Source organism: Monodelphis domestica, chromosome 1, assembly GCF_027887165.1.
Source record: "Monodelphis domestica isolate mMonDom1 chromosome 1, mMonDom1.pri, whole genome shotgun sequence".
NCBI lineage: Eukaryota > Metazoa > Chordata > Mammalia > Didelphimorphia > Didelphidae > Monodelphis > Monodelphis domestica.
In genome coordinates, this window is record NC_077227.1 from 659033204 (window position 1) to 659057479 (window position 24276).

At 38.4% G+C, this 24276-nt stretch overlaps 1 protein-coding gene across 3 annotated transcripts in view; it reads left to right on the forward strand.

Annotated features, from left to right (window-relative positions):
- Positions 1-7362: 7362 nt before the first annotated feature.
- Positions 7363-24276, forward strand: part of FBXO11 (F-box protein 11) — a 110252-nt gene continuing 93338 nt past the window's right edge. For 2 of the 3 annotated variants that reach the window (XM_007476851.2, XM_007476850.2), the window contains exon 1: positions 7390-8684. In XM_007476851.2, coding sequence (XP_007476913.2) covers positions 8345-8684 — 340 coding nt within the window. In that variant the 5' untranslated portion in view covers positions 7390-8344. Of the gene's footprint in view, positions 8685-24276 lie in introns of all 3 variants that reach the window. The other variant, XM_007476852.3, reaches the window with a different exon arrangement.

Genomic DNA, 24276 nt, shown 5'->3' on the forward strand with positions numbered 1-24276 from the left:
AATAACCATATGGCTTCTTCAAGAAAAGGTCATGTCAGACCAATCTTATTTCCTTTTTTGACAGGGTTATTAAACTGGTAGGCCAGGATAATATAGTAGATATGGCTGACCTCAATTGTAGCAAAGCTGAATTAGCATGCTATCTTTGTGGTAAAGATGAGTCATCTCTGCTGGACCATACTATAACTTGGAGATATATGAGTGTATCACATGTTTGTATTAGCCAACATTTTAAATCTATAATTTGGATAAAGGTGAATATTATTATCTTTATCATATTTGAAGATGACACAAAGCTAGGAGGGACAGCTACTATACTGAATGATAAAGTGAAGCTATAGAAAGGTCTTGACAGATTAGAAAATTGGACTGAGTCTAATACAATGAAATTTAATGCAGATTAATATAGTTTTACATTTGGGTCCATGAAATTGACTTTACAGGTACAACATGGGGAAAGTATAGTGAGAATACAGTTCATATGAAAAACATCTGGGGGCTTTAGAGAAGTAGTTTCAAACTCAAATGGAAACAAGGGCCATTAAACTAAACATTAGGATCCTTAAGGGCTGTACATTGACTTAAAAAACCACATATTAGCAGTATTTGTTTTCTGCTGTACATTTATTTTGTAAAATATTTCCCAATTACATTTTAATCTGGTTGAGTTTCATTTGGGAGTGTTGTGGGCCACGTTGACCCATGGACCTTATGTTTGACACCTTGGCTTTACAAGATTATATACCAGTAAAGACAAACCTATGATACACATGCCAAAAAGGGCAAGCAGAGTCCTCTCTGTGGGCACACCTGCAGTTGCCCGCTAGAGTTCCTTACTATAAAGCCAGAGGGACTCAGGGAGGAGCTTCTCCCCTCCCCTTCTCTATGGGCCTGAGGATATTCCTCATTTCACCCACCCCTGAGTGGGGGGCTCACATGCCAAATGAGGGTATAGAGCAGATGGCAACCTGTTGAGTCTGTGATGAAGGTGATTCCCATGGTGGGGTTGAAGAGGAGCTTAAGTTTGAGGAGAGCAGAGCTTATGACATGGCACAGAGCACTAGAGCCACTCCCCTCCCACTCTCCATGTGCCTGAGTCACCCACCCCTCTGCCCAGCAGTCCAATGGGAGCATTTCCTCCCTCCCCTATCTGAGGTAAAAGGCAAGGGGGCCCAGAGGGTGAGGTGGGGTGGGGACAGGGTCTGGCACTCTGTCTCTAAATGGTTCACCATCACTGTTATAAGCTGTATGAGTCAGGAGTGTGAAATGGCATCCAGAAAAGCTAATACAGTTTTGGGCTGTATTAAAAGAGTCATAGCTTCCTAAAATAAGACGACAAAGGTCCCACTATACTCTGTCCTGGTCAGGCCATATTTAGGGTACTAAGTTTAGCCCTGAATATCATATTTTAGAAAGGACACTGATAAACTAGACAACATTGAAAGGAAAGCAACCAGGATGAAGCAGAGTCTAGAGTCCATATCACACACAAATCAATTAAAGGCATTGTGAATATATAATTGGGAGAAGAGGAGAGTCAGAGGTGACATAATGGCTATCTTCAAGTATTGAAAGACTATTACCTGGAAGAAAGATCAGACTTACATTTGATTTTAGAGGACAGAACCAAGAGTAAAGGGCCACATTTAGGTTTGATGTCAAGAAAAATTCTGAACTAACAGAACTAACCCATATTGAAATGAGTTGCCTCAAGAAGTAGTAAGTTCCCTTTTAATGGAGGTCTTCAAACAAAGATTGAATGACCATTTGTCCAGTGTGCTATAGAGTCAAGTACAGGATGTGGGCCAATATGATTCACCTAGATGGCCCAGGGGATAGGCCTGGGCTTAAAGTCAGGAAGATCTGAATTAAAATCTAGCCTTAGATTCTTTTCTTTTTTTTAAATATTTTTCCATGTTTACATATTTCACTTTCTTTCCCTCACCTCTTCCCTCTCCCTCTTTGATCCAATAAGCACTTCCACTGGGTCATTACTTATACCTATTTCCATATTATCCATTTTTGCAATAGGAGCAATCTTTTAAAACCAAACTCCCTAATTATATATCCATATAAACAAATGATAGGTCATTTGTTTTTCTTGTGTTTCTACTCCCACAGTTCTTTCTCTTAATGTGGACAGCATTCTTTCTCATAAGTCCCTTGGGATTATCTTGTAGTAGCAGAGTCCATAACATTGGAGTGTTCCACAATGTTTCACTTTCTGTGTATAATATTCTCTTGGTTCTGCTCATTTCACTCTGTATCAGTTCCTGGAGGCTCTTCCTGTTCATATGTAAATCTTTTAGTTCATCATTCCTCTTACAGTACAGTTGTATTCTATCACCATCATATACCACAATTTGTTCAGCCATTCCCTATTCAAGGGACATCCCCTCATTTTCCAATTTTTTGCCACCACAAAGAGCATGGCTGTATTTTTCTACAAACATTTTTCATTATTATCTCTTTAGGGTACAAACCTAGTAGTAGTATTACTGAATTAATGGGTATGTATTCTTTTAAAGCCCTTTGGGTATAGTTCCAAAGTTCTTTCCAGAATGGTTGGATCCATTTACAGCTCTACCAGGAGTGTATTAGTGTCCCAATTTTGCCACATCCCCTCCAACATTTATTATTTTCCTTTACCCTCATATTGGCCAATCTGCTAGGTGTGAGGTGGTACCTCAGCATTGTTTTGATTTCTGGCCTCAGATTCTTATAAGCAGTGGGACCTTGGGCAAGTCAATTAATATTGGTTTGCTTCAGTTTCCTTATCTGTTAAATGAGAATAATAATAGAACCTATTTCACTAGGTGGTTTTGAGGATAAAATGAGCTAATAATTTTAAAGTGCTTAGCACAGTGCCTGGTTCTTTGTCAGTAATGTTATTATTTGTCAGTACACTGTGAAGGAGCATTTCCTTTAATAGGATTTTAGCAAAATGATTGATAAAACAAATTATGCTATCCTCATGGAAAAAGATGGAGAAGGAAATGGCAAACCATTTCAATATACTCACAAAGAAAACCACATGGATTATATTAAAATCATAAAAGATATGGCATCAGAAACTTGAACAGACTTTGGGATAGTAGAGGACAGAGGGCCTGGCAGGTTATTATGGTCTATGGAGTCATGAAGAATCAGACACAACTGAATGACTAAACAACATGAAGAAAGATGGAGTGTGGTGGGCTACACTATGGTACAATTATATGGATTCAGAATTGGTTGAATCAAAAAATTGAAATTAAGAAGTCAAACTGAAAGAAGTTCTTTAGTCAGATGCCCCAAAGACCTACAGTAGGCTGTGTGCTAGTTAAAAGCTTTCTCAATGATTTGGATTATATCTCCTGGGTAGCATGTATACCTCATTCCAAGCTCTATGAAGGTCTTTGGGTAGAGATTCCTTTTTGCATACGAATTGTACTAGAAGCTGAATACATCCTTTTCAATTCTTAAGTTCTATGATTTCCAAAGATTACCAACATATAAAAAGTAAAGGCTAGACCCTAGAAAATGCATGATAGCACTCATGAAATGTAAAAAGACGTAGGGGCAGCTAGGTGGATAGAGTGTCAGGCTTGAAGTCAAGAGGACGAGGGTTCAGATCTGCAGACACTTCCTAGTTGTGTGACCCTGGGCAAATCACTTAACCCTGATTACCTAGTCCATACTGCTCTTCTGTCAGAATTTAAACTGAAGGTAAGAGTTTTTAAAGGGGGGAAGGGTATCTAGAGGAAGTCCTCTACCATACTGAGCAGGTCTCTTTTGGAAGATTAATGGAAAAACATGGTCAAGAATTGCAGAAGCTAAGAAAATATGAAAGGAGTGCAATCTCTTTTGATGGAAGGAAAACCCACATTGATGAGATTACAGTTATGTTAAAATATAGTAAATTATATCTAAGATAGCATCTTTGAATCCTGTGCTAGTTGGCTTTCTTTTATTTTTTTAATTCCAAATTTTACAAAACCAAATGAAACAAACATTTTCATATATAAAGACAAAGAAGATAGTACACAAAGGAAGTCACAAATCTTTTGTGTTTAGTGTACTTTTCTTCATATTTACATAATAATTCTGATTCACAATTTCCCCAGCCCCTTCCAAACCTCCCTGAATCACAAAAAAGATATTGTCAAGGTAGCCAACATGTACATATAAAATAAGTCTTTATTTCACCTCTCTGTTCACTTTTTAGTGAGGTAATATTCAGTTTATTCTTCCTGTATTAATTCTGTGGCTGTGTATAATATTCTGGTTCTACTCATTTCAGTGTTCATTATCTTGTGTAGTTCTTTCCAAGTTTTTAAAAAATCAGTCTGTTCATTTTTTTATGGCACAGTAGTATTCCATCACAATTCTATACCACAATTTATTCAACCATTCCCTAATTGATGGGCATCCCCTTAGGTTCCAATTCTTTGCCACCACAAAGAGAGATGCTATAAATATTTTGGAACATATGGGTTCTTTTCCTCTTTCTCTGATTTTTTGGGGAAATAGACTCAACTATTCAGGTTTCTCCACATTAAATAAAATCATTGTTTCCAAGTTTTGCTATCTAATTTATAGACTAAAATTGAGTATGATTTGAGAAGTGAATTTCTGTCCTTTAATGAGACCTTTCATACTCTAACTAGGACATTTTAAACATAGCTAGTTATTCATTAAGGAAAATCACTTAGATCAAACTTAACTCCCTAAATGAAATTTAACATAAGCAGCTATGAAATATCATATCCATACTTTATTTTTATACAATATTCAATTTGAATCCTGAAAGTGTACTACTAGAGAGTACAGTTTTAGAAGATTTAGAAATAGAAAGAATATAATTTAAAGTTCACAGCTGCCTGATTCCTACACCTTGATTTGTTTATTTTTATTGTGATTGAGTCTATAAACAAATAGTAATGCATTCTAAGGTCAGGCACTACTAAATAATTGAGTAACATAAGCACAAACTTATTTTTAAAAACAAAACAAACTCCAAGGAATTTTATCATTTGAAATTATGCAAAATAGATACAATAATAATTCTGGGGCCTTCTTTTCCTAAATACTGTGTTCCAAAAGTCTTCGTGCAGTTTTAAGTTCCAATGGCTTTTAAGACTTTAGTCTTACAGATTAAAAGCATTATACAACTTGAAGTATTATGTAAATATGAATTACTTTATTATAAGTCATAATGAAACTTCCATGATCAAAGTTAAACTCATTTGAATGAGTCATATTAGAAACTATCTCTTCTACCTCTGGACTAAAAAAACTTTTTAATTTCTTTTTTTCTCTAATGGCATTTTTCACATACAATCTTATATTGCATATTTTTGTATATCTCTCATCAAACCCATTTTATTGTATCTTCTCATATAACCAAGAACAAGGTATTTTTTATATAGTAACAATTTCACATTTTGAGGAAACAGTGATCACTAGCTGATTTTTCTAAGGTGTTCAGAATATTTTTCACCTTAAAGAATAAAAGAAATTAAGAATCTAGAGAACTCACAAATCAAAAACTAGTGAACTGAGAGTCAAAAGCCCTGGGTTCTCTTTCTGGCTTTGCCACTATCAATGAACATTTATTAAGGACCTAGTATGTGACAGACATTATATACAAAAAGATGAAAAAGATAGCTCTTGCCTTCAAGGAGCTCATAGTCTAATAGGTGTGGCTAATGGGCAAGTCACTTCATTTCTTTGATCTGGATTTCCTTATTTGTAAAATGAATTGGGTTGGTCTTCTAGCTCTATGATTCTAAATTGGGGACAGTTTTGAAACTAAAGGAAATTTGAAGATTTGATCATACAGTGTAGAGTATGAACTCAAAATGCCTGTTGCCTGAGAGCCTGATAACAGTGAAAGATAAATTAGATACTGGTCTTCTGTATAACCCATTTAGATTTCTGGGTATATCCTGGGTACTCAATAATTGTTGGGCGAATTTAGGAAAAGGTGAAATTGGAAAAAAAAAATCAGGTAAAGTCTAATTTATAATTTGAAGGGATTATGGAACAATATGCAATTTTTAAAAAATTTCTCTTTTCCTTAAATTCAATTGGACTAGCTCTTACTCCTCCCCTATCTCCTTTAGCTATTATTTCACTGGTTATTGACTTCCATGTGGCTGAGTTAACAAATGTAACACTTTGTTTCTGTACTTAGTTTCTTTTGTCCCAACTCTCTCTCTCTCTTTTTTTTTTGGTAGGCATGAGTTGTAAAAGTTTCTCTTTTCTTCCGGACTAAAATATATGAGGAACTTTTAACCTTTAAATTACATTTCACAAATGGACAGCTAAAAACCACACTTAAAAAACAAAACAAAACAAAACCCCCCCTCTACTCCTGGCTCTACTTGTGCCACCTCTAAACTAGCCAGCAGTTATTTATCAAGCTCGAAGAGAAGGAAATCACACAAAGATCTGAAAACCTGGGAGACTTAGGTAAAAAGTGAGCCTCAAGACATCCAACCTATGATGACCATAACACAAAAGGGGAAAGGAAAAACAAGATGTGGAGAGAAAAAAAAATATTTTCTTTTGATACTTAAATATAAATACTTGCAAAGAGCAAATCACATTGTCTCCATTTTTACCTATTCCTCCTTTTGGTAGGTTTATACTTACACAGATCACCTCCCGGAGTAAGTTAATTAGAATTTCTTGCTTACATTATCATTAATATGTAGTTTGATGCGAGTTTGGGTGGGGTTTGGGGTGAGGGTGGGGAATGGGAGACGGTGATCAAAAAGTGACACCCCTCCCCCCCATTTTAGGGTTGCCAATTCTAAGGGCTGGTTTGCAAACACCTCCGGTTGGTTAAAGGGCACACAGGCTCTTGCGCACCCTACAGATCACTCTCCGAACCTACTTCAAACATAAGTTGCCCAAAGGTCCGCTCCCGGGCCACCTTTTCATTACAGGAAGGGGGAAAAATGGGGTAGAGAGGCAGATACTGTAAATGAATGGATTAATCACCTCCTTCCTAGTACAACAGTAGCCCCCGCCCTTTTTTCACCCCTTCCCTTCTTCCCCTTGAACCATAACTCCTCCCGGAAACACCCCTACCCAGCCTCTCACACACCTTAAGTATACCTCGATACCTCATTACCCTTAGGCTCCCTCCCTTCCCTTCGGCCTGGATATCAAGGCGGGGACTGTAGAGCAGAGAGAGGGCCGGCTCCCTAATAAGAGCCGAACACCTATTGGCCCTGGCGTTGGAATGCCTCTGTTCTGACACCTCCCATTGGCCTCCCGGAGTGAAGCCCCTCCCCTTTCTGTCCCAGCCCCGTCCCTTGATTGCTCAGCTCTGGCGGCCGCCGCCGGGCCCACCCCCGCCCCGTTGTGGTGAGTGACTGACTGAGCGTGTGGTGTCTACGGCGGTGTCAATGGCTCCTCCTGCCACGGAGCAGCAGCAGCGTCGGCGGCGGCAGCAGCAGCATCATCATCATCATCATCATCATCATCATCATCGGCGGCGGCAGCAGCAGCACCAGCAGCAGCAGCAGCAGCAGCGGCGGCGGCGGCAGCGACGGGGCTGAGCAGGAGGCGGAGGAGGAGGAGGAGGAGGAGGCGGCGGCGGAGGAGGAGGAAAGGCTCCTTTAAGGAGGAGGAACGACTACGCCTCTTTTTTTTTTCTTTTTTTTTCCCCCCCGGTCTCCTCCCTTCACCCTCGTTTCCCCTTCGGTGAGGAGAGAGAGGGGGGGAGGAGAGAGAGAGGAGACCGAGGAGAGGAAAAAAAGATTCCTCACAGAAATCTCTTTGAGGGGGTGTGGGGGGGTGGAAGAGGAAGAAAAAAAAAAAGGAGCCCGGCGCCCCCTGCTCCCTCCCTCCCTGCTCCCTCCCTCTCACTCGTCTCTCTCTTCTCCTTCTCCCCTCCTCACCCGCCCGCCCACTCCCCCCCAGCCGCCGCCGCTGCCGCGGGAGACCGTGCTCGGGAGACGGCGGGACCGGGATCGGGATCGCGATCGCGATTCTCCTCGGGATCCCCGAGCGGGCGGGCGGCCGTCTTTTCTCTCCCTCTCTCTCTTTCTCCCTCGGCCTCGGCCCCGGCCTCGGCCTTGGCTCCTGCTCCTCGCCACCCTCGCCCCTCCCTCGCCCCTCGGCCTCCTCTCTCTCCGGGCGGTGCGTCGGCCCGCCGCCCCGGCCTTCTGTGCCGCTTTCGTCCCTGGGGCCTCTGGGTCTCCTCGGGGGCCCTCTCTCCCCCGCCCCTTCTGTCTCTGTGCCTCTCCCCTGTCTTCTCCTTCCCCCTCCCTCTCCACTTATTCCCCAAATCCCCGGGTGTGGGGTGTGTGTGTGTCCCTCCGCCAACGCCGCCACCTCAGCCCGGCAAATGAACTCCGTCCGAGCCGCCAACCGGAGACCCAGGCGAGTGTCGAGGCCGCGCCCGGTGCAACAACAACAGCAGCAGCAGCAGCAGCAGCAGCAGCAGCCGCCACCGCCGCCGCCTCCCCAGCAGCAGCAGCAGCAGCAGCAGCAGCAGCAGCAGCCCCAGCCCCAGCCCCAACTGCAGCAGCAGCAGCCCCAGCCCCAGCCGCCACCACCGCCGCCGCCGCCGCAGCAGCCCCAGCCCCAGCCGCAGCAGCAGCAGCAGCAGCAGCAGCAGCCTCCGCCGCCACCGCCGCCGCCGCCGCCGCCGCCGCCTCAGGAGAGGAACAACGCCGGGGAGCGGGGTAAGGCTGCGGCCTCCTCGACCCCCTCCCCCGCTTTCCTGCCCCCGGCCCCGGCGGAGGCGGGGCGGGGGGAAGCAAGGGGGAAGGGACCGTGGCTCTCTTTCTCTGGACCTTGGAGGGGTGGGGAGGGTCAGGGGGTTATCGGAGAAGTAGCCTAGCCGAGGCGGGTCTCCCCGCTGCCGCAGTGCCCGGCCCGGGCCCCTGTCGCCAGGAAAAGCCCCGGCTTCCCCACTCGCCTTGGCTCGTGCTCAGGCCGCGCTTTGTTTGGTTTCGGGGGCTCCGCACCCCCCCTCCCCCTGTCCCTGGACCCCAGAGGGAGCCAAAGGGGGGATGGGGGTGTGTGCTCGCCGTGTCCTTCCTCATCCTCCTTCCTAGGGTTTTAGGCTCTTCCCCTCCTGATGGAGACTGGGGAAGAAGGAATGGGGAATGGAATTGCCGGTGTTGGGTGAGGAATTTGTTCTCCCCTCCTCTTTTTTAACCCAGTTAGTGAGCCTCCCCCCTTCGTGAGGATCGGGGATCCTAGTGGCTGGAGGTGTTGGCCCGGGAACTTGTTTTTACCCCTCCAGTCCCGCTTCACCCTGTAGTCACGGGGTGGGGGGTGGGGTGGGGGGTAGTCGTGGTTCTTCCAGCCCCACAATGTTTGCTGCGCAGTTTGGTTTTGGTTACAGAATCCCGGGGGGGGGGGGGGGGTAGCGTGTGGGGGTGGGCAGGGGGGGCCCGTTAAATCAAGATCTTTAAAATAAATAAATAGACTATCGGCCATTTCCAGCCCCCTCCCTCTCTCCTGATGCAATTACCCCTACGTTGTTTCTTCCCATACTCCTTGTTTCCTGCCCCTCTAGACTCCCTCCCGTCCCCTCCCCACTCCCTTTACCTCCCATTCTCTGGCCTTCCCTGATCTCCTGGCATGGGCTTAATACTCCTACCTTGGAGCCAAAATGCCTTGAGAATGTGTGTGTTATGTGTGTCTTGTCCAAGGCCTAGTGAAATATGTCAATTGGACCCAACTGTTTAGCTCAGTATGGTAACCACCATTGTCTAAAGGACTGAAGCTCCTCGGGATTGGATTCCTGCTTTAGTGAAATGGTACAGTTATTTTGGGAGGTTGTGAGATGGGGGTGTGCCCTTTGGTCATCAAGCTGCTTAACTATTCTCTTATTAACTAAATGCTACCGGTGCAGGGGCTTGTTGATTGTACCATATTTGCAGCCTTGTTTTAAGGAGGAAGGGAATTGTTAGGAGACATTTTTCATGTTGTATTGTTGAGATTAGGTTTTAAAATTTTATGCATTGGTTGTCACACCAATGATAAAGGGAACTAATCTTGAATGCAGTTACCGGCTTTATACTTTTTTTTAAAGTGATGTCTTTTTACTTGGTCAAAATGTTGAACCAATGAAAGAGGGAAATTAAATGCCAATTTGCAAATTAAGTTTACCCATTTCTTCCTTGGTCATTGTAAAACCTATCTTTCGGAGAGCAGGTTATTATGTATAACATGAAAGAATATGAAGCTGCAAGTGCAGTTGAGGGCCTTGTGCAAACTCTAGAAATTCTTTGTAATTATACAATTACTGATTGGTGAATTGGAATTTTTATTTTCATCATTTCCTTTTTTGTGTGTGACAAGCATGCAAGAGTTTCTTTTCCTGTGCCCCACTCAAATAATAGTCATGTGCTTCCCTCTAAGTTGACACTTTTATAAGCAGTTAAGAAATTAAATATTTTGAAAAAACAATTCATGGTTTGTATTAAACACTATAAATGTTCAGTCTTGTGTATTAGTTAGTAGCATTGCCAAAACCTTTTGATTTACAAAAATGTAATTTAGCCATGTGACTTTCTAAAAAAAATTTATTCATAAATTCCTCAGAGGCCCTTTATATATATATATATATATGTCTGCTCATTTCACCTGCTGGTGAATGCTGAACTTCAATTAATATCAAGCTATTTGTTTAAATAGATTATCTTTGACATTCTTTCAAATTCAATAGCTACTTTTCACTGGAAGTGAAGTGGTGATTGGGATTTGGAAATTGCAGGTTATATATGCCAATGGTTTAAGAGCTTGTCTTTGTTTTTGATGTTTGTAAATTGTCTGAAGATACTCATCAGAATTTCAATAAGTAGCAAAACCTTCATAACAAATTGAATTTAGTCTAGAAATCATCCTCTGCAGCGAGTACAAACCAATTTGGGTGATTTTTGGAATAAAAATACTCTCATTAGACTAAAAAAGCTCTAATGAACTTCTTAAATTCAGAGAATGGTTTTAAAATTGAGTAAATTAATCAAACAACTTGGACAATATTGTTAGTATACTAACTTTATATTAAATCATGAATACATTTTTTCTTGGAAAACTAGAATACTTAAACTTTAAAAAAAGTTTGTTTCCATATGAAAAGTTTTAGAGGGTTCATAAAGGAGAGATTCCTTTCATTAATTATATTGCTGACTCCCATAATTCAAGGTGTGTTATGAAAATGGCTAGTTGTTTTTTTTTTTAAGAGCTCTTACATTTTATTGAGTTACATTGCATAAGCACATTAGAAATGCCATAAGGGCTTAGATCAATTTGTCACTATTAAATTGAGACTCACTAGATCTTCAGATAATTTCAGTATTAGTTTACTATCCATATAAAATCTCCTACTTTTTACATGATGGATATATTTTATGCTTAGAAGGATAAAATAGGCATAAATTAGTTTTCTAGAAAAAATGTTCTGAAATTGTGGTGCTGGTGTACCTTCCTCTGTTATTCTTTATAAGCATTATTTTGGCATCAGAAATTTATCTTTATCTTCAACTAGTCTTTCTCATGACAAGTGTTGGAGGGAACAGCTTAGAAATGTGATGGGGAAATATTTTAGAGGTTTTCTCAGGTCCTGGAGGATTCATAAGGCTCTTTAGATCCCACTAGAAAATGTTGACTTAGGTATGTCATGAAGTGCTACATTTATCTATAGACTATCCAAAATGGTCCTTTGTCAAAGGCAGAATACTAAGCACTACATTTTTGTTCTGTTTGTTTAAATTATTGAGATTTGAATGTCATACAGAAACATAATTTAGCTAATAGAAAATAATTAGAAGTGTTTCATAGAAGAAGGAACCAAGACTTATTAATATAAAAACTGCCATATTCTAGGATCTAAAATAGTTTTGCAAAGTGAAATTGAAGGTAGTGTGTACTTCAGAAATGTTTGGCATTTGTTTGTTTTTTGTTTTTTTAATTCAAGTACTAAGTATCACTCTGATACTGTTTGATAAGTTTTCCAGAAAAGTTATTTGCTAAGCTCTAAGATGGAGTATAAGTAATCAAACAGGTATATTGGCATTTATGGTTAACAAGATTTTATTCTTGGTGTTGATTTTTTTTAAAAAATGACAACTACAATTTGTATTTTAGCTGTTGAAAAACTTTGAGGCTCTTTTTAAAGGCAAAAGATGTATTCTGCACATGCAATCCTAATTCAAGAAAATTTGTTGTTCTCATGATCTTTTGGTTTTTAATCTTAAGTGGACCAGGCTGTTGGGTTTTGTTTTGTTTTTTAAAGAATTGAAAAGTCTCAGATACACCTTGAACAGCTTCTCTTATTTTGCAATAGCTCATCCCAGCCCCTCTCAACAAACCGGTAGCAAGATTCAATATAAGGTCCGAGTTTAAGTCATGCTCTTATTTCAGGAATAAAGCTGATAAAGATGAAAAATTCTTTGGTTCTGGCCTGCATGACAAGTTGAGAAGAGTATCCAGAGCTTTCTTTTTCTACCATTTTTAAAAATTAGGGCAAGAGTCCTGGACCACTTCATGAGGACTGAATCACTTTCTTTATATTTTTTTCTAGGTTTTGAGATTACTGAGATTTTTCAAGAAAGTTCTGTAAACTGTGTTCCCCTCTTACTTGGGAACTTCAGCAAATTAGGAGAAGTGGCAGCTGGATTAGAGATCATCTACTCTTAAGGTCTTAAATTAAGGAATGATAACATTCAAGACTACTTGGTCAATGTTCCTATACAGCTTTATTTTTAAATAAGATTTCAATGAAGAAGCATTTAAAACTATAAACCAGCGTGATGCCAACATCTTTTCTTTTTTCTTATCATTTTTCAATGTGTACTACTTTTGTTCATCTGTGTATTTCTTTATGTTTGTCTCTGTAAAGTGTCATTTGGTTGTAGTCCTACCATTTATTTCAATTATTTTAGATTCTTTCTCTCTTCCAAATATACAGCAACTTTGTGTTAAACTAGCTTAGAATCATCTTGGCCATTAGTAAGCCTTCCCTTTTCATTAGTGAATTGACTTGTGATTGACCTTGTTTGGGTTTGAGTTTTGTGACCATGAGAAAGATAATTTAACTTCTCAGTTCTCCCAAGCAACTTTCTAAGACTATAAATAGCAGACCAGTTTCCATTCTGCATAGGTGGAGGTATTTTCCATACTGGAGCTTCCTACACTCAGAAAATCAAAAGTAAAAAAAAAAAGATATTGATTAAATCAGTAAAATAGTGTTCAATTTAGAGCTTATTTTCTGGAATAACGTTCAGAGAAATCCTTTAGATTGATATTGAGGCTTTGAGCATCACCTCATGCAATGTAGATGGTGCTGGAGCCAAATTTCTTCATATATAACAAGGTGAAACCATAGATTGTTGTTGTGAATGACTAGAGTTTTACATAAAGAGATGGATGACTTTTCCCAAAATTACTCAAGAGTTCAGAAGTCGGGGTTTTTTTTTGTTTTTTTTTTCCAGTTAATGGCTAAAGGCAGAGACTGTTTTTAGAAGAAAAATGTAGGTTAAGTTAATGTTGGACTAAAGTACTAATTTAAAAATCATTTTTGACCGGCTTTTTTTCTGGAGCAAATTTCCCATATAATACTAATGTGTTTACTTGACAAGCTTTGGTATTGTAATTTCCTGAACATCCACTTGAACTTTTCCTACATTCCTTGATTTTTAACTTCTACTCTCTTTAGGTCTTATTGAAATGTATCTTCTTTTCTCCTGCCCCCACGCTCCCACCCCCAGGTCATTAATGGAACATTTAATTCCAAAATCTAGTGATCTTTTTTCCAGCTTTATGTTTCTTGACCTACCTGTCCGTTGCCTTTGATGCTATTGTTCATCTTATTCTGCTGAATTTCTTTTTCTTCTGGTCCCCCCTACCCCAAGTAAATTTGGCTCCATCACCACCTACATTTGCAAAAACTATGCTCAAAAACTCCATATCTAAAATCTTGGAAAGTTGCTTGGGAGAACTGAGAGATTAATGTCACAGAACTAATAGGTGTCAGAGACTGTCGTCTACTCTTGTATCATTCCACTTGCTATACTTTTAATTTTCCAAACCAAAGCATTAATATTCAGCCACCATTCCTCTATATAGGTTAACTCCTCCATTAGACTGTAAGCTCCTTGAGAGCAAAGGCTCTTTGTTTTTGTTTGTATCCCCAGAACACATACAAACTTGGCTTGGCTCTAAGAAGCATTTTTGATGAATGCTTTTTCTTTCATACATTAATTCCTTGTTTTCTTAGACACCACTCTCCTTGTCTTCCTGAATCTCTATAATTGGTCCTGCCAGTCAATAAACATTTTCTATGTGTTGGACACTGGCTTCCTTGGAGTCCCAGCTAAAATCCCAAATTTTATAGGAAGCCCCAATCTCTTATAATTCTAATATTTTCCTAATTATCCTGTACATAGTTTGTATATATTTGTTTGCATGCTATCTCCTCCATTAGATTGTTAGTTCCTGGAAGACAAGGGCTGTCATTTGCTTTGGGAACATTTTTGAGGGGGTGGGGCAGGGAGTTGTAGGGTTTGAAAATTAAAAAAAAAAAAAAAGATTAGTCCCTGACTGCAAAGAGTTTACAATCTAATGGGGGAAGACTACACATAAAAGGAAACTGAAAGAGAGATGGTAGATAAGATACCTAGCCTGGGCCTGTGACATAATGGAGAAATTGTGAGAAGTGCTGATGTGACCGGCTGGGGAAGGGGAGGGGGGGGACTTCTTAAATGGAGATGTTGGCACGAGCTTCAGTTTAGAGGGGGAAAGGGTACTGAGTGTGATTACCAAGGCTGATATAGTCTTCAGAATGAAGTTCCTGGTGGTGTGATAGAGAGATGCAGAGGAGTGTTGCTCTATTATTTTTTGTTGTTATTGACTCTTTTTCTCCCTTTACTGTCTGTTTAAGGTGATGTTCTTCAAAATTAGAATTTGGACCCTCTTCTTACTCTGACCTGTCCATGGCAATCTCATTCATTTTTATAGCTTCCGTTATTTCAATATAAGAATTCTAGATCTGCGAACAGACAACCTGGTTTCATGTCCTGGCTTTCTAACAACCTCTGGCATTAGGCAAATCACTTATAACCTTTCTAAATTTTTTTTTTTAAATCTTTAAAGTAGGAGATTTAGACTAGATATCCTCAAATTCCCTTCCAACTCTAAAATCCATATGGATTTTTATGTAGATGATATTCAAATCAGTTTCTAGCTCTGGCCTTTTTCTACCAAGCTCCAGCACTTCATGTCTCCTTGGCTATTCCACTATGCTCCTTCACCTTTGAAAGTTTAAAAGTGAGCATTTTATATTTATCCTCAAAACTTACTCTTCTGTCTTCCTTATTAAGTGATAACTACTATTCCCTCTGTCTTGTATATTAAAACTTCATGTCTTTGTTTCCACCGTCTCCTTTATCTTTCAACGTTCTAAGTTACCGAGCTTTCCTTTTTGTGGGGAGGCCAATTTATACACACCCCCTTCAGCAATTTTTTATTTTTTTTCCACTTACATATAAGAAAAATTTTTTAACATTCATTTTCTAACATTTTGAGTTCCACATTCTCTCCTTTCTCCCTCTCCTACCCTTTCTCTGATACAGTAAGCAATTTGATACTAGTTATATATGTGCCATCATACAAAACATTTCTATATTTGACATGTTGCATAAGAAAATTTTTTTTTAATTAAGAAAATAAAGTGAAGAATGTTCTATTTTGATCTGTATTCAAACTACCTTTATTCTCTGAAGTCGGATAGCACTTTTTATCATATGTCCTTTGGGATTGCCTTGAATCATTGTATTACTGAGAACAGCTAAGTCAGTCACAGTTGTTCATCATACAGGGTTAGTTACCAAGTTTTCTTGTTTCAACTTCTCAAATCTCTCCCTACAATGTCTTCTCTACTCTTTACATTAGTACCACCTTAGTGCAAATTTCATTACATTCGTTGCAATAGCCTCTTATAACAAGTCTTCCAGCTTCCACTTTTTAAAACCTCTGTCTATCCTGAGTTGCAACACATCTTTTTCATGCATAAATCTTGATATGTCACTCCTTTGTTCAAAATACAGGTGGCTTTCTCTGGGTAAAATTCAAATAAATTTGCTGTGCATTTAATGCCTTTGCATTCTAGACCCATCTCTTCTGAGCTTAATCTGTGTATTTTATTCTTCAACCACCCTTAACTAAATGGCCATTTGTACACATCCTCTATTTTCTTCCTCCTATGTCTTTGCTCAGATTAAATATGTTTTAGACTATATTTGCTTTATTTAAAGTCCATTCCTTAAAGTCTAACTTAGATTTCTTCCAGGGAGTCTTTTCTAATTTTCACTAGTCAATAGTTTTCTTTTTCCTGTTGACCTCACATAGAATTTTAGCATTCATATTATAAACCAATGCCCTAATTGAGGACAGGGGGCCATTTTTTCATTTTTATTTTTGTATGAGTTAGATTCTATTACACTGTAAATTCCATAAGGTCATAAATACTACCCAAGTTTCATATCCAATGGTGCTATGCACACAATTGTACATTTATTGTTCATTGAATTGAATTTGTGGAATTTAACTTAAATATGCTTCTTGAACTTAAATTGTAAGTATATTTAAAGAAAATAGAAAAGTGAAAGACTGATTTTCTTATACACAATTTAGTTGAGGATGAGTATTTAAAAATAATTTTACTTAGAAAATAAATTATTTGAATTTTCTTCAGTCAAAACATTTAATAAAGTAGACTGTAGTTACAAAGTGGACAGAGGTATATTTTATATAGTAATATAGTTTAGTTCAGTAAATGTGTAATAAGCATATGGAGGTCTGTGCTGGGTGTTGAAGGAGATAGAAAGATTGGTAAGACAAACTACCTCCCTTCCTATATACCCCCCAAAAAAATACATAAAGATAATACAAAATAAATAAATACCTCAGATATAAAATAAAATTCTGTGTAGCCTAATTGGAGGAAACTAGGAATGTGTAGAGTTTCAGTTACCTTTGAAATGGGATTTGAGAAATATGTCTATTGTTTTGATTGGTATCTGAGATAGATGGTATAATGAGTAGATGGAAAGCAAGTCTTTAGTCAGGAAGACTTGGATTTAAGTCATGTCTCTGATACTATTACTGGCCCTTTGACTCTGGGCAAATCAGTTAGCCTCTCAGTGCTCCCAGACTACTCTCAAAACAGTTGCTAACCCACCCATGTTGGAAGATTGAGTTGACCTACACAGATAATTACAGATAATTGCTGCTCCTCCTCCTAATATTTTGAAGATAATCTTGGGTTTTGGAGCCTTTTCCTACTTGGTTGGGAGTTATTTTTCCAATAGTATCTCATGTGGTCTTGACTGAATCCTCATATGAGTGAGAGCATGAATTTGGGGGCTCATTAGGCTATGGTTTAAAGATATGAAACGTGTGACTGGAGAAACAAGATGTTCTCATTGTGAGCTCAGTTATAATGATGAAGCCTTTGGCATTAGTAGTTCTAGGAATTAACAGGGCTGGTCCATTGTCAGCTGTATATCTTATCTACTAACCCTGAATAGTTAGGGAAGTTAAAAGACCTCTTTAGGTTATCTGAATTTCAGCACCAGTGGAGTAAACCTCTTTGCAGGAAAGAGGAACCCAAGGAAAGTCAGGTCTCAAGTTAGGTAATAGTTTCTTCTTTGTTTAAGTCTATATAAATGAGGCAGGGCTCATAGGAAGCAAGCTTTTGTTGGAGATGGAGATGGAGATGGAACCAGTCCTGCCAACAGACATTTGGGCCTCGAAAGTGATTTGAACTTTTGGAGTTTTTCCATGACAAATAATGTCACTGAGTGAATATGGTATCAGTGGTGGTTTGCATGGTTTTCCTTGTGGAAAGTGTCCAATATTACTGCAGAGGTCTTGAAAGCAAATATAGTAACTACCCATAGGAGAAACCCTTAATTCTTATGTTTTTTAGACCTTGATGCAAAGTAGTCTGCAGAGGTGGCACGGTAGTTTCCTCCTTAGACCCATCTAAAATGTGAAGGACTTTTAGATTCTTTGATAAACACATGTTCAACTGTTGTTTGGGTAAATCTGACATTTGGAAAAATTGAGTAAGTCAGTAATTTGTGCCAGTCTCCTTGACTTGAGGAAGCTTTGATACCTAATAATCGGGAATATTGGCTTTTTAAAAAAACCAACTAGTTTTGTCACCTTGGGCAAGACACTTGGTTTCTCTGAATCTTTGCTTCCTCATCTATAAAATGGAGACAATAATACTGTTTGTTTATTGTTCTGTGTAAAATGAGGAGGGAAAAAAAATTAAGAGCTCTACCTAGCTGTGTGCCTTTGGGTAAATCATTCAACTTAACTTTTCTGGGCCTCAGTTTTACTGATCTATAAAATGAGGGAATCTGGCTTCATATTCTGAGACTCCTTTTACCACTACAGTAATGGATTATGCTTCCTTGGTTTAGGGTCTTACTTCTTTGTTCTCAGTTATCTAAGCCTTTATTTTACACCTGAGTAGTATTTGCAATGTGCCACACTAGGAGTTAGGAAAATTCATTTTCCTAAGGTCAGATTTGGCCTTAGATGCTTAAATAGCTGTATAATCCTGACAGGTCACTTAACCCCTTTAGCCTCAGTTTTCTCATCTGTAAAATGATCTGGAGAAGAAAGTGGCAAACTATTCTAGTATCTTTGCCAACAAAACCCCAAATTGGGTCACGAAGAGTCAGATGCAATTAAAATGACTGAATAACAACAGTACTCACAGTATGATCAGGATGTATGAATCTCCATTCTGTGACAGAATTGAGAATGACTGAATAACAACAGTACTCACAGTATGATCAGGATGTATGAATCTCCATTCTGTGACAGAATTGAGTATGTAACTTTTCTTCTTAATACTTTTATTCACTTGTGACGTTTTGGAAATTGGTAAAACCAGGTGTGTGTATGTGAATTAAGTTATCTAGAGGACCTCCAACTCAGTCTAGTCCTGGAAAGATGCAACATAGGAATCACAGAGTCATGTGTCCAAACTGCCCACATGACAGACCACAAAGGTCCTACTTCTGGATTGTTGGTCCCTAGTCTTTGTCCTCTGTCTCTGTCTCTCTCCCTCTCCCTATTTCTCTCTTTCTTTCTCTTTACTAATAAATACTTATAAACTTGGAATAAAGACTCTGAGATTAATTTTTATTCATAAACATGTGTGAAACATACATTGATATGAGTTATTAATTAGAGGTAAAATAATATTGTTTCTTCCCATTTAATTGACATTGCCTTTTTCAGATGGGTAGGATTTTGCATGAATAAAGATTTAGCAGGTGAAAAGTAGGAGTCACTTTAGGCAAATGCAGGTGATGGGAAGAAGGTACTTGTCAGAAAGTCAGAAGTTATTAATGAAACTACTTTTTTACAGGTACTCTTAAATTCTTCATTGCCAAATCTAATGATCTCTTCTCATTCTTCATCCTTCTTGACCTCACTGATACCTTCAAGTCTTCCTCTTCTCTTGGAAACTCTCCTCTTTACGTTTTTATTGTTCTTTCTTGGTTCTTCTACCTATGTGACCAGTCTTTCTCAGTCTTCTTTTCTTGATCTTCATCCAGGGCTTGCCTTTTATGCATGAATATCTCCCAAGGATTCTGTCCTGAGCCTTTATAACCCAACATTAGTAACACCCATCTTTCCTATCGGCCCTGCCCCCTCACTTGCCTTCCAGCCAACAAAGTGAACAATTACCATATCTTCACTGATAATAACTCTACAACATGTCAAATCTTGTCTTTTTCTTCTTCCACAACATGCCTCTTATATTTCCCCCTCTCTTCACTCATAGGCAACACCCTAGTGTAGGCCCTCATCATTTTGTATTTAATTATTGCAGTAGCATTGTGGTTGGTTGGCCTGCTACCCTCATCCTTCACTTCATAGTGATTTTCCTAATGTGAAGGTCTGGTTATGTCACCTTCATCCCTCACTCCAAAAAAAAATTATCTGGCTCTGCTCCCTATTGCCTCCAGGACCAAATATTTAAAATGCTGTCATTTAAAGACCTTCCCAGCTTGCAGTCTTCTTATCTTTCTAGTATTCTTACACTTTATTCAGTTCCATACACTCTATGATTGTTCTTACTACTTATTCTTCCACATGACACTCCATATCACTTTCTACTTCAGTAATTAGGGATGACTATCCCTCATGCTTCAAACCCTTCCTCACATGTACCTCTTAGCTTCTCTTTATCTCAATCTTTCCTTCTTCAGGCAGTCTTTCTTGTTGCTCTCCATTGCTAATGTCTTCCTTCCTTTTGAGATTACCTCCCCTACAAACATTGTATGGACATAATTCTTTGCTTGTTGTCTCTTCCATTAGAATGTAGTTTCCTTGAGGACAGTCTTTTTTCCCCCCTCTATATTTCCAGTACTTAGTACAGTGCCTGGCACATAGTAAGCCTATGTGCCTGTTGATCAACTGACTAATAAATGCTTGTTGACTTGAAGGTAATGAATCCTGTTGTATGATTGGAGAGAAATGAGCTTTTGAAATAGCCAGTCACCCAAGCAAGTATCAATAGAGACAAGGGGTTACTTTAGGAAATGGATCAGAAATTCTCACAGTTAATAGGATCATAAATTTAAAGCTCCTTCTTTACTAACTTCCTATCTACTTTCCCACTTGTCCTCTCCCCAGGTACTTAGTTGCCATTAAGTCCTCCTACTGTGGCACTCTTAACTAGACTTATTCTACTCTCTCTAAAAGTACTCCATGCTCTCAAATTAGCTATTTCCCTACATCTTATTTTTAGCTCTCTGGTGGCAGGAACCTTATCTTACCCAAGCAGTGTATCTTTCAAGAGTTTGCACAATGTTCCATACAGAGTAGGTTTTTATATTTGTTGAATTAAATAGAATTCAGTGCAAAATTTGGAGTTCGAAAAATCTACTTGAATTCATACCTGATGTGTGAATTGATCATAACTCCTTAACTGAACTAGAGGTAGTATGAATTTTTTGTTTAATTATTTTTTAAAGATTACTTTTGCCTGAAATGAATCTTTAAGTGGAAAATTTGTATACCCAAATGAATGAGAAACATTTACTTTCTTAAGGGGTATGTTTTGAGATTATGGGTTCTGCAGTGCCTGTGAGTTTGTCCCTAAAGTTAGGTCCCCTTAATTATTCACAGCCTATTCCTTTCCTCTACTGTGGAATCCATAGAATATTGAAACTTTTGAAGTTACTTTTTCCTTGACAACAGTGACTTTTGCTTTTATGTGTGTGTATATATGGGTGATCATAGTAATGGAAGGTGTGGAGGAAAGGTTAGCTAGCAGGGTAAATTGGGGACTGGCTTTGTATAAAGATGATTTTGAGTAGTAAGGTTGATGGGAGGTGGGTAGAGTTTGTCCACATTTGATTGTGTGACCCTTTTCCTTTGATTTTTTTTCTTATTTTAGTAAAGAGTTTCTGAGGTGGGTTTATGAATGACATGAAATGATATGATTATTTCTACGGTGTCAGGAAGATCTTAGTTCAGAAGTGGCCTCAGATACTATACTAGCTGTATAACCCTGGGCGAGTCACTTAGTCTGTTTCCCTCAGGTTCCTCATTGTAAAATGAAGATAATAATAACATCTATTTCAAAAGGTTGTTTGGGGGATCAAATGAGATAATAATGATAGAGTATTTATCACAGTGCCTGGCACATAGCTCTATTATGTTAACTCTTATTATAATTAATGATTTTTATATTTTATTTACTTTAAAAGGATTAGAAAAATCATGTTGGCAATATGAATAAGAACAGGAGCTCTCCTAATTAATGTTAATAAAGTAAATTTACTTGGAAAGTTTTTTATGTATTTATATATTTCTCAGTTTTCTGGTTTCTCTATATTGCAGTAGTTGTTTCTTTTAAAAAGTAATGGAAAAACTTAATAGAGAAAGAATGATACTACCTTAGAAATTTAATTACTCTTTGCCTTAAGCTTTTTGGTATGCAATTAATATTTTAGCAGTATATTCTATAGATGAGTTATCTTTCATAACTTTTAGGTTATGGTTATTTTAATTATGCATATTCTTTGGGTAAATAATTTTAGTCATTCTGCTTCTGAGTTAGAAGTAGAGTGTTGTAGAAGAAAGAGCATAGAACTTGAAGTCAAGGACTCTGGGTTCAAATCTTGGCTTTACCACTCCATAACTCTGTTACTTCATCTATAAAATGAGGAAATTGAACTAAAATCTTTAAGGTACATTCTGCCTTTAACATTCTGTGATTCTTGTCAGTGAAGATATGGCCACTGCCAATTCTAGTTTAAGCCTCTGTCTTCACTTTAAAACTCAGTTATCTGCTTGTCCATTTAATTTTAGCTTGCAGCTTACATCTTGGGCTGTCATTTTTTTTCCTGCTTATTTTGCTTATCATTGCTGATGCTTCAATATCTTAAATTCATCTTTGTGTATATTGGAAAGTTGTATTATGATTTTGTTTTTTATATACTTGGTATGTATATACAGTTTACAAAATATTCAGATACATTTTCCAACCATACTTATGCTTCTTGAGCTTGGTCAGATCTTGTCTTTGCTAACACCTTCATATGGGAGCCAATACCCCTTTGAAAATACCTCTCCTAAAAAAGATTGTTTCTTTCTGGAAAATAGTGACTTAGTTGTTGTTGATTTTCATTGTTCTGTCAAATATGTGATGCTCTAAATGTTTATTATATTGGATCAGTGAAAAAAAAATTTAAGCATTTTTGTGGGTGCCAAATATTTCTATTTGTATATTGCCTATATATGGCTGGTTAGGTTGATTAGAGTATGGTACTAGTGAGGCCCAGGTTATGGATTTGATCACTGTATGGTCAGTTAGCTTCACTTGGATTCAGAGCTTTTATGTGTGTAAAATCCCAGGAGATTTTATGAGATAATGAGAATATTGGTGCAAATTCATTAATACTAGAAAATATCCCCAGCATGCTGTATTGCTGGTGAGTTAATAGTGTCATTTCCTAAAACATTTTTATTAGTACCACACATCTTGAGTACAGCAAATAGTCTATTAAGTAGCATTATTATTCAACTTGGTAACAGACAAGCAAACTTTTATAATGCTATTTGTTCAATAATCAATATTCCCTTTTTTAATGAGTATGTTTTATGCATATACACACATATAGTGTCTACTTTTATATGTATATGTTGTTTCCCCTGATAGAATGTAAATTTCTTCAGGATATTTGTAGGTTGTTTCATTTTTGTGTTTGTATCTCCAGTGTCAGTTATAATGCCTTACACGTAATAGGTGATTAATAAATGCTTATTGATTATTATAAAGTGTACAAAAGAGAGGGTTGAATTAATTATAGCTAAAAACCACTGTTTTGCATTTTTTCCCCTAAATGTTCTCAAAGTATGATGATGAACATTTTTTAGGAAGTTAAGAGAATCTATATAACCATATGTGTTGTTTCAGTTTCTTACATATAGAGAATAAAGAACAAAGTAAAATAGAGTGATAACAATCATCTGAAGCTTTGTAAAAACTGAGTAAAATAAAATTTAGTGAAGGAGTTTTGGAATCATTAGGATTGTTGAATTGCCATTGTTCTCATAGTGTAATATTTAAAATTAAATTATGAGGCTATTGTTCTCAAAGTGTAATATTTAAAATTAAATTATGAGGCTATTAGTAACTTTAATAGCTTTGTACATCAAAGTAGAGATGGCAACAAGAGAGAATAGTAGGAAAGAGAGTTGCCTAGCCTACCACCCTATAAGCCATTCTGATGGAATCTAGCTCACCACCAAGGGTTCCAATCTTCAGCCAGAAGTCTGTGAGAGTCTCTTCGGCAAGAGTCACCAGAGCAATAATATCTCTTCAGTCAGGGTTACAGTGCCAGAGCCAGCCTTTATAAGCAGTTTTCTCTGCCCACTAGCTCTCGGTCACATCTTCAGGAACCAATCAAAGTTCCTTCATTTGTCTGGCTGGGGGTGGGGTGGGAGGGTGCTTGTGGGATCAATTTTCCTGTTGGTTTTGGGACTTCCTTTCCCTGTGGGTGGGTGTGCCCCTGTATATCTCAGTGGTAAAGGATTTCCAGGTCCCTGATTGATTAAATTAAAACAAAGGGAGATGAATTCCCTTCTCACAATAGGCATTTTTAATTTTAGCATGTTTATTAAACCTCCTCTAATCCCTTCCATGGAAGCTTATGTTGTAGTTAGACAAATGTGGAAAATAAACTGAACATATGTGATGGTATTTCCCAATTATAATGTATA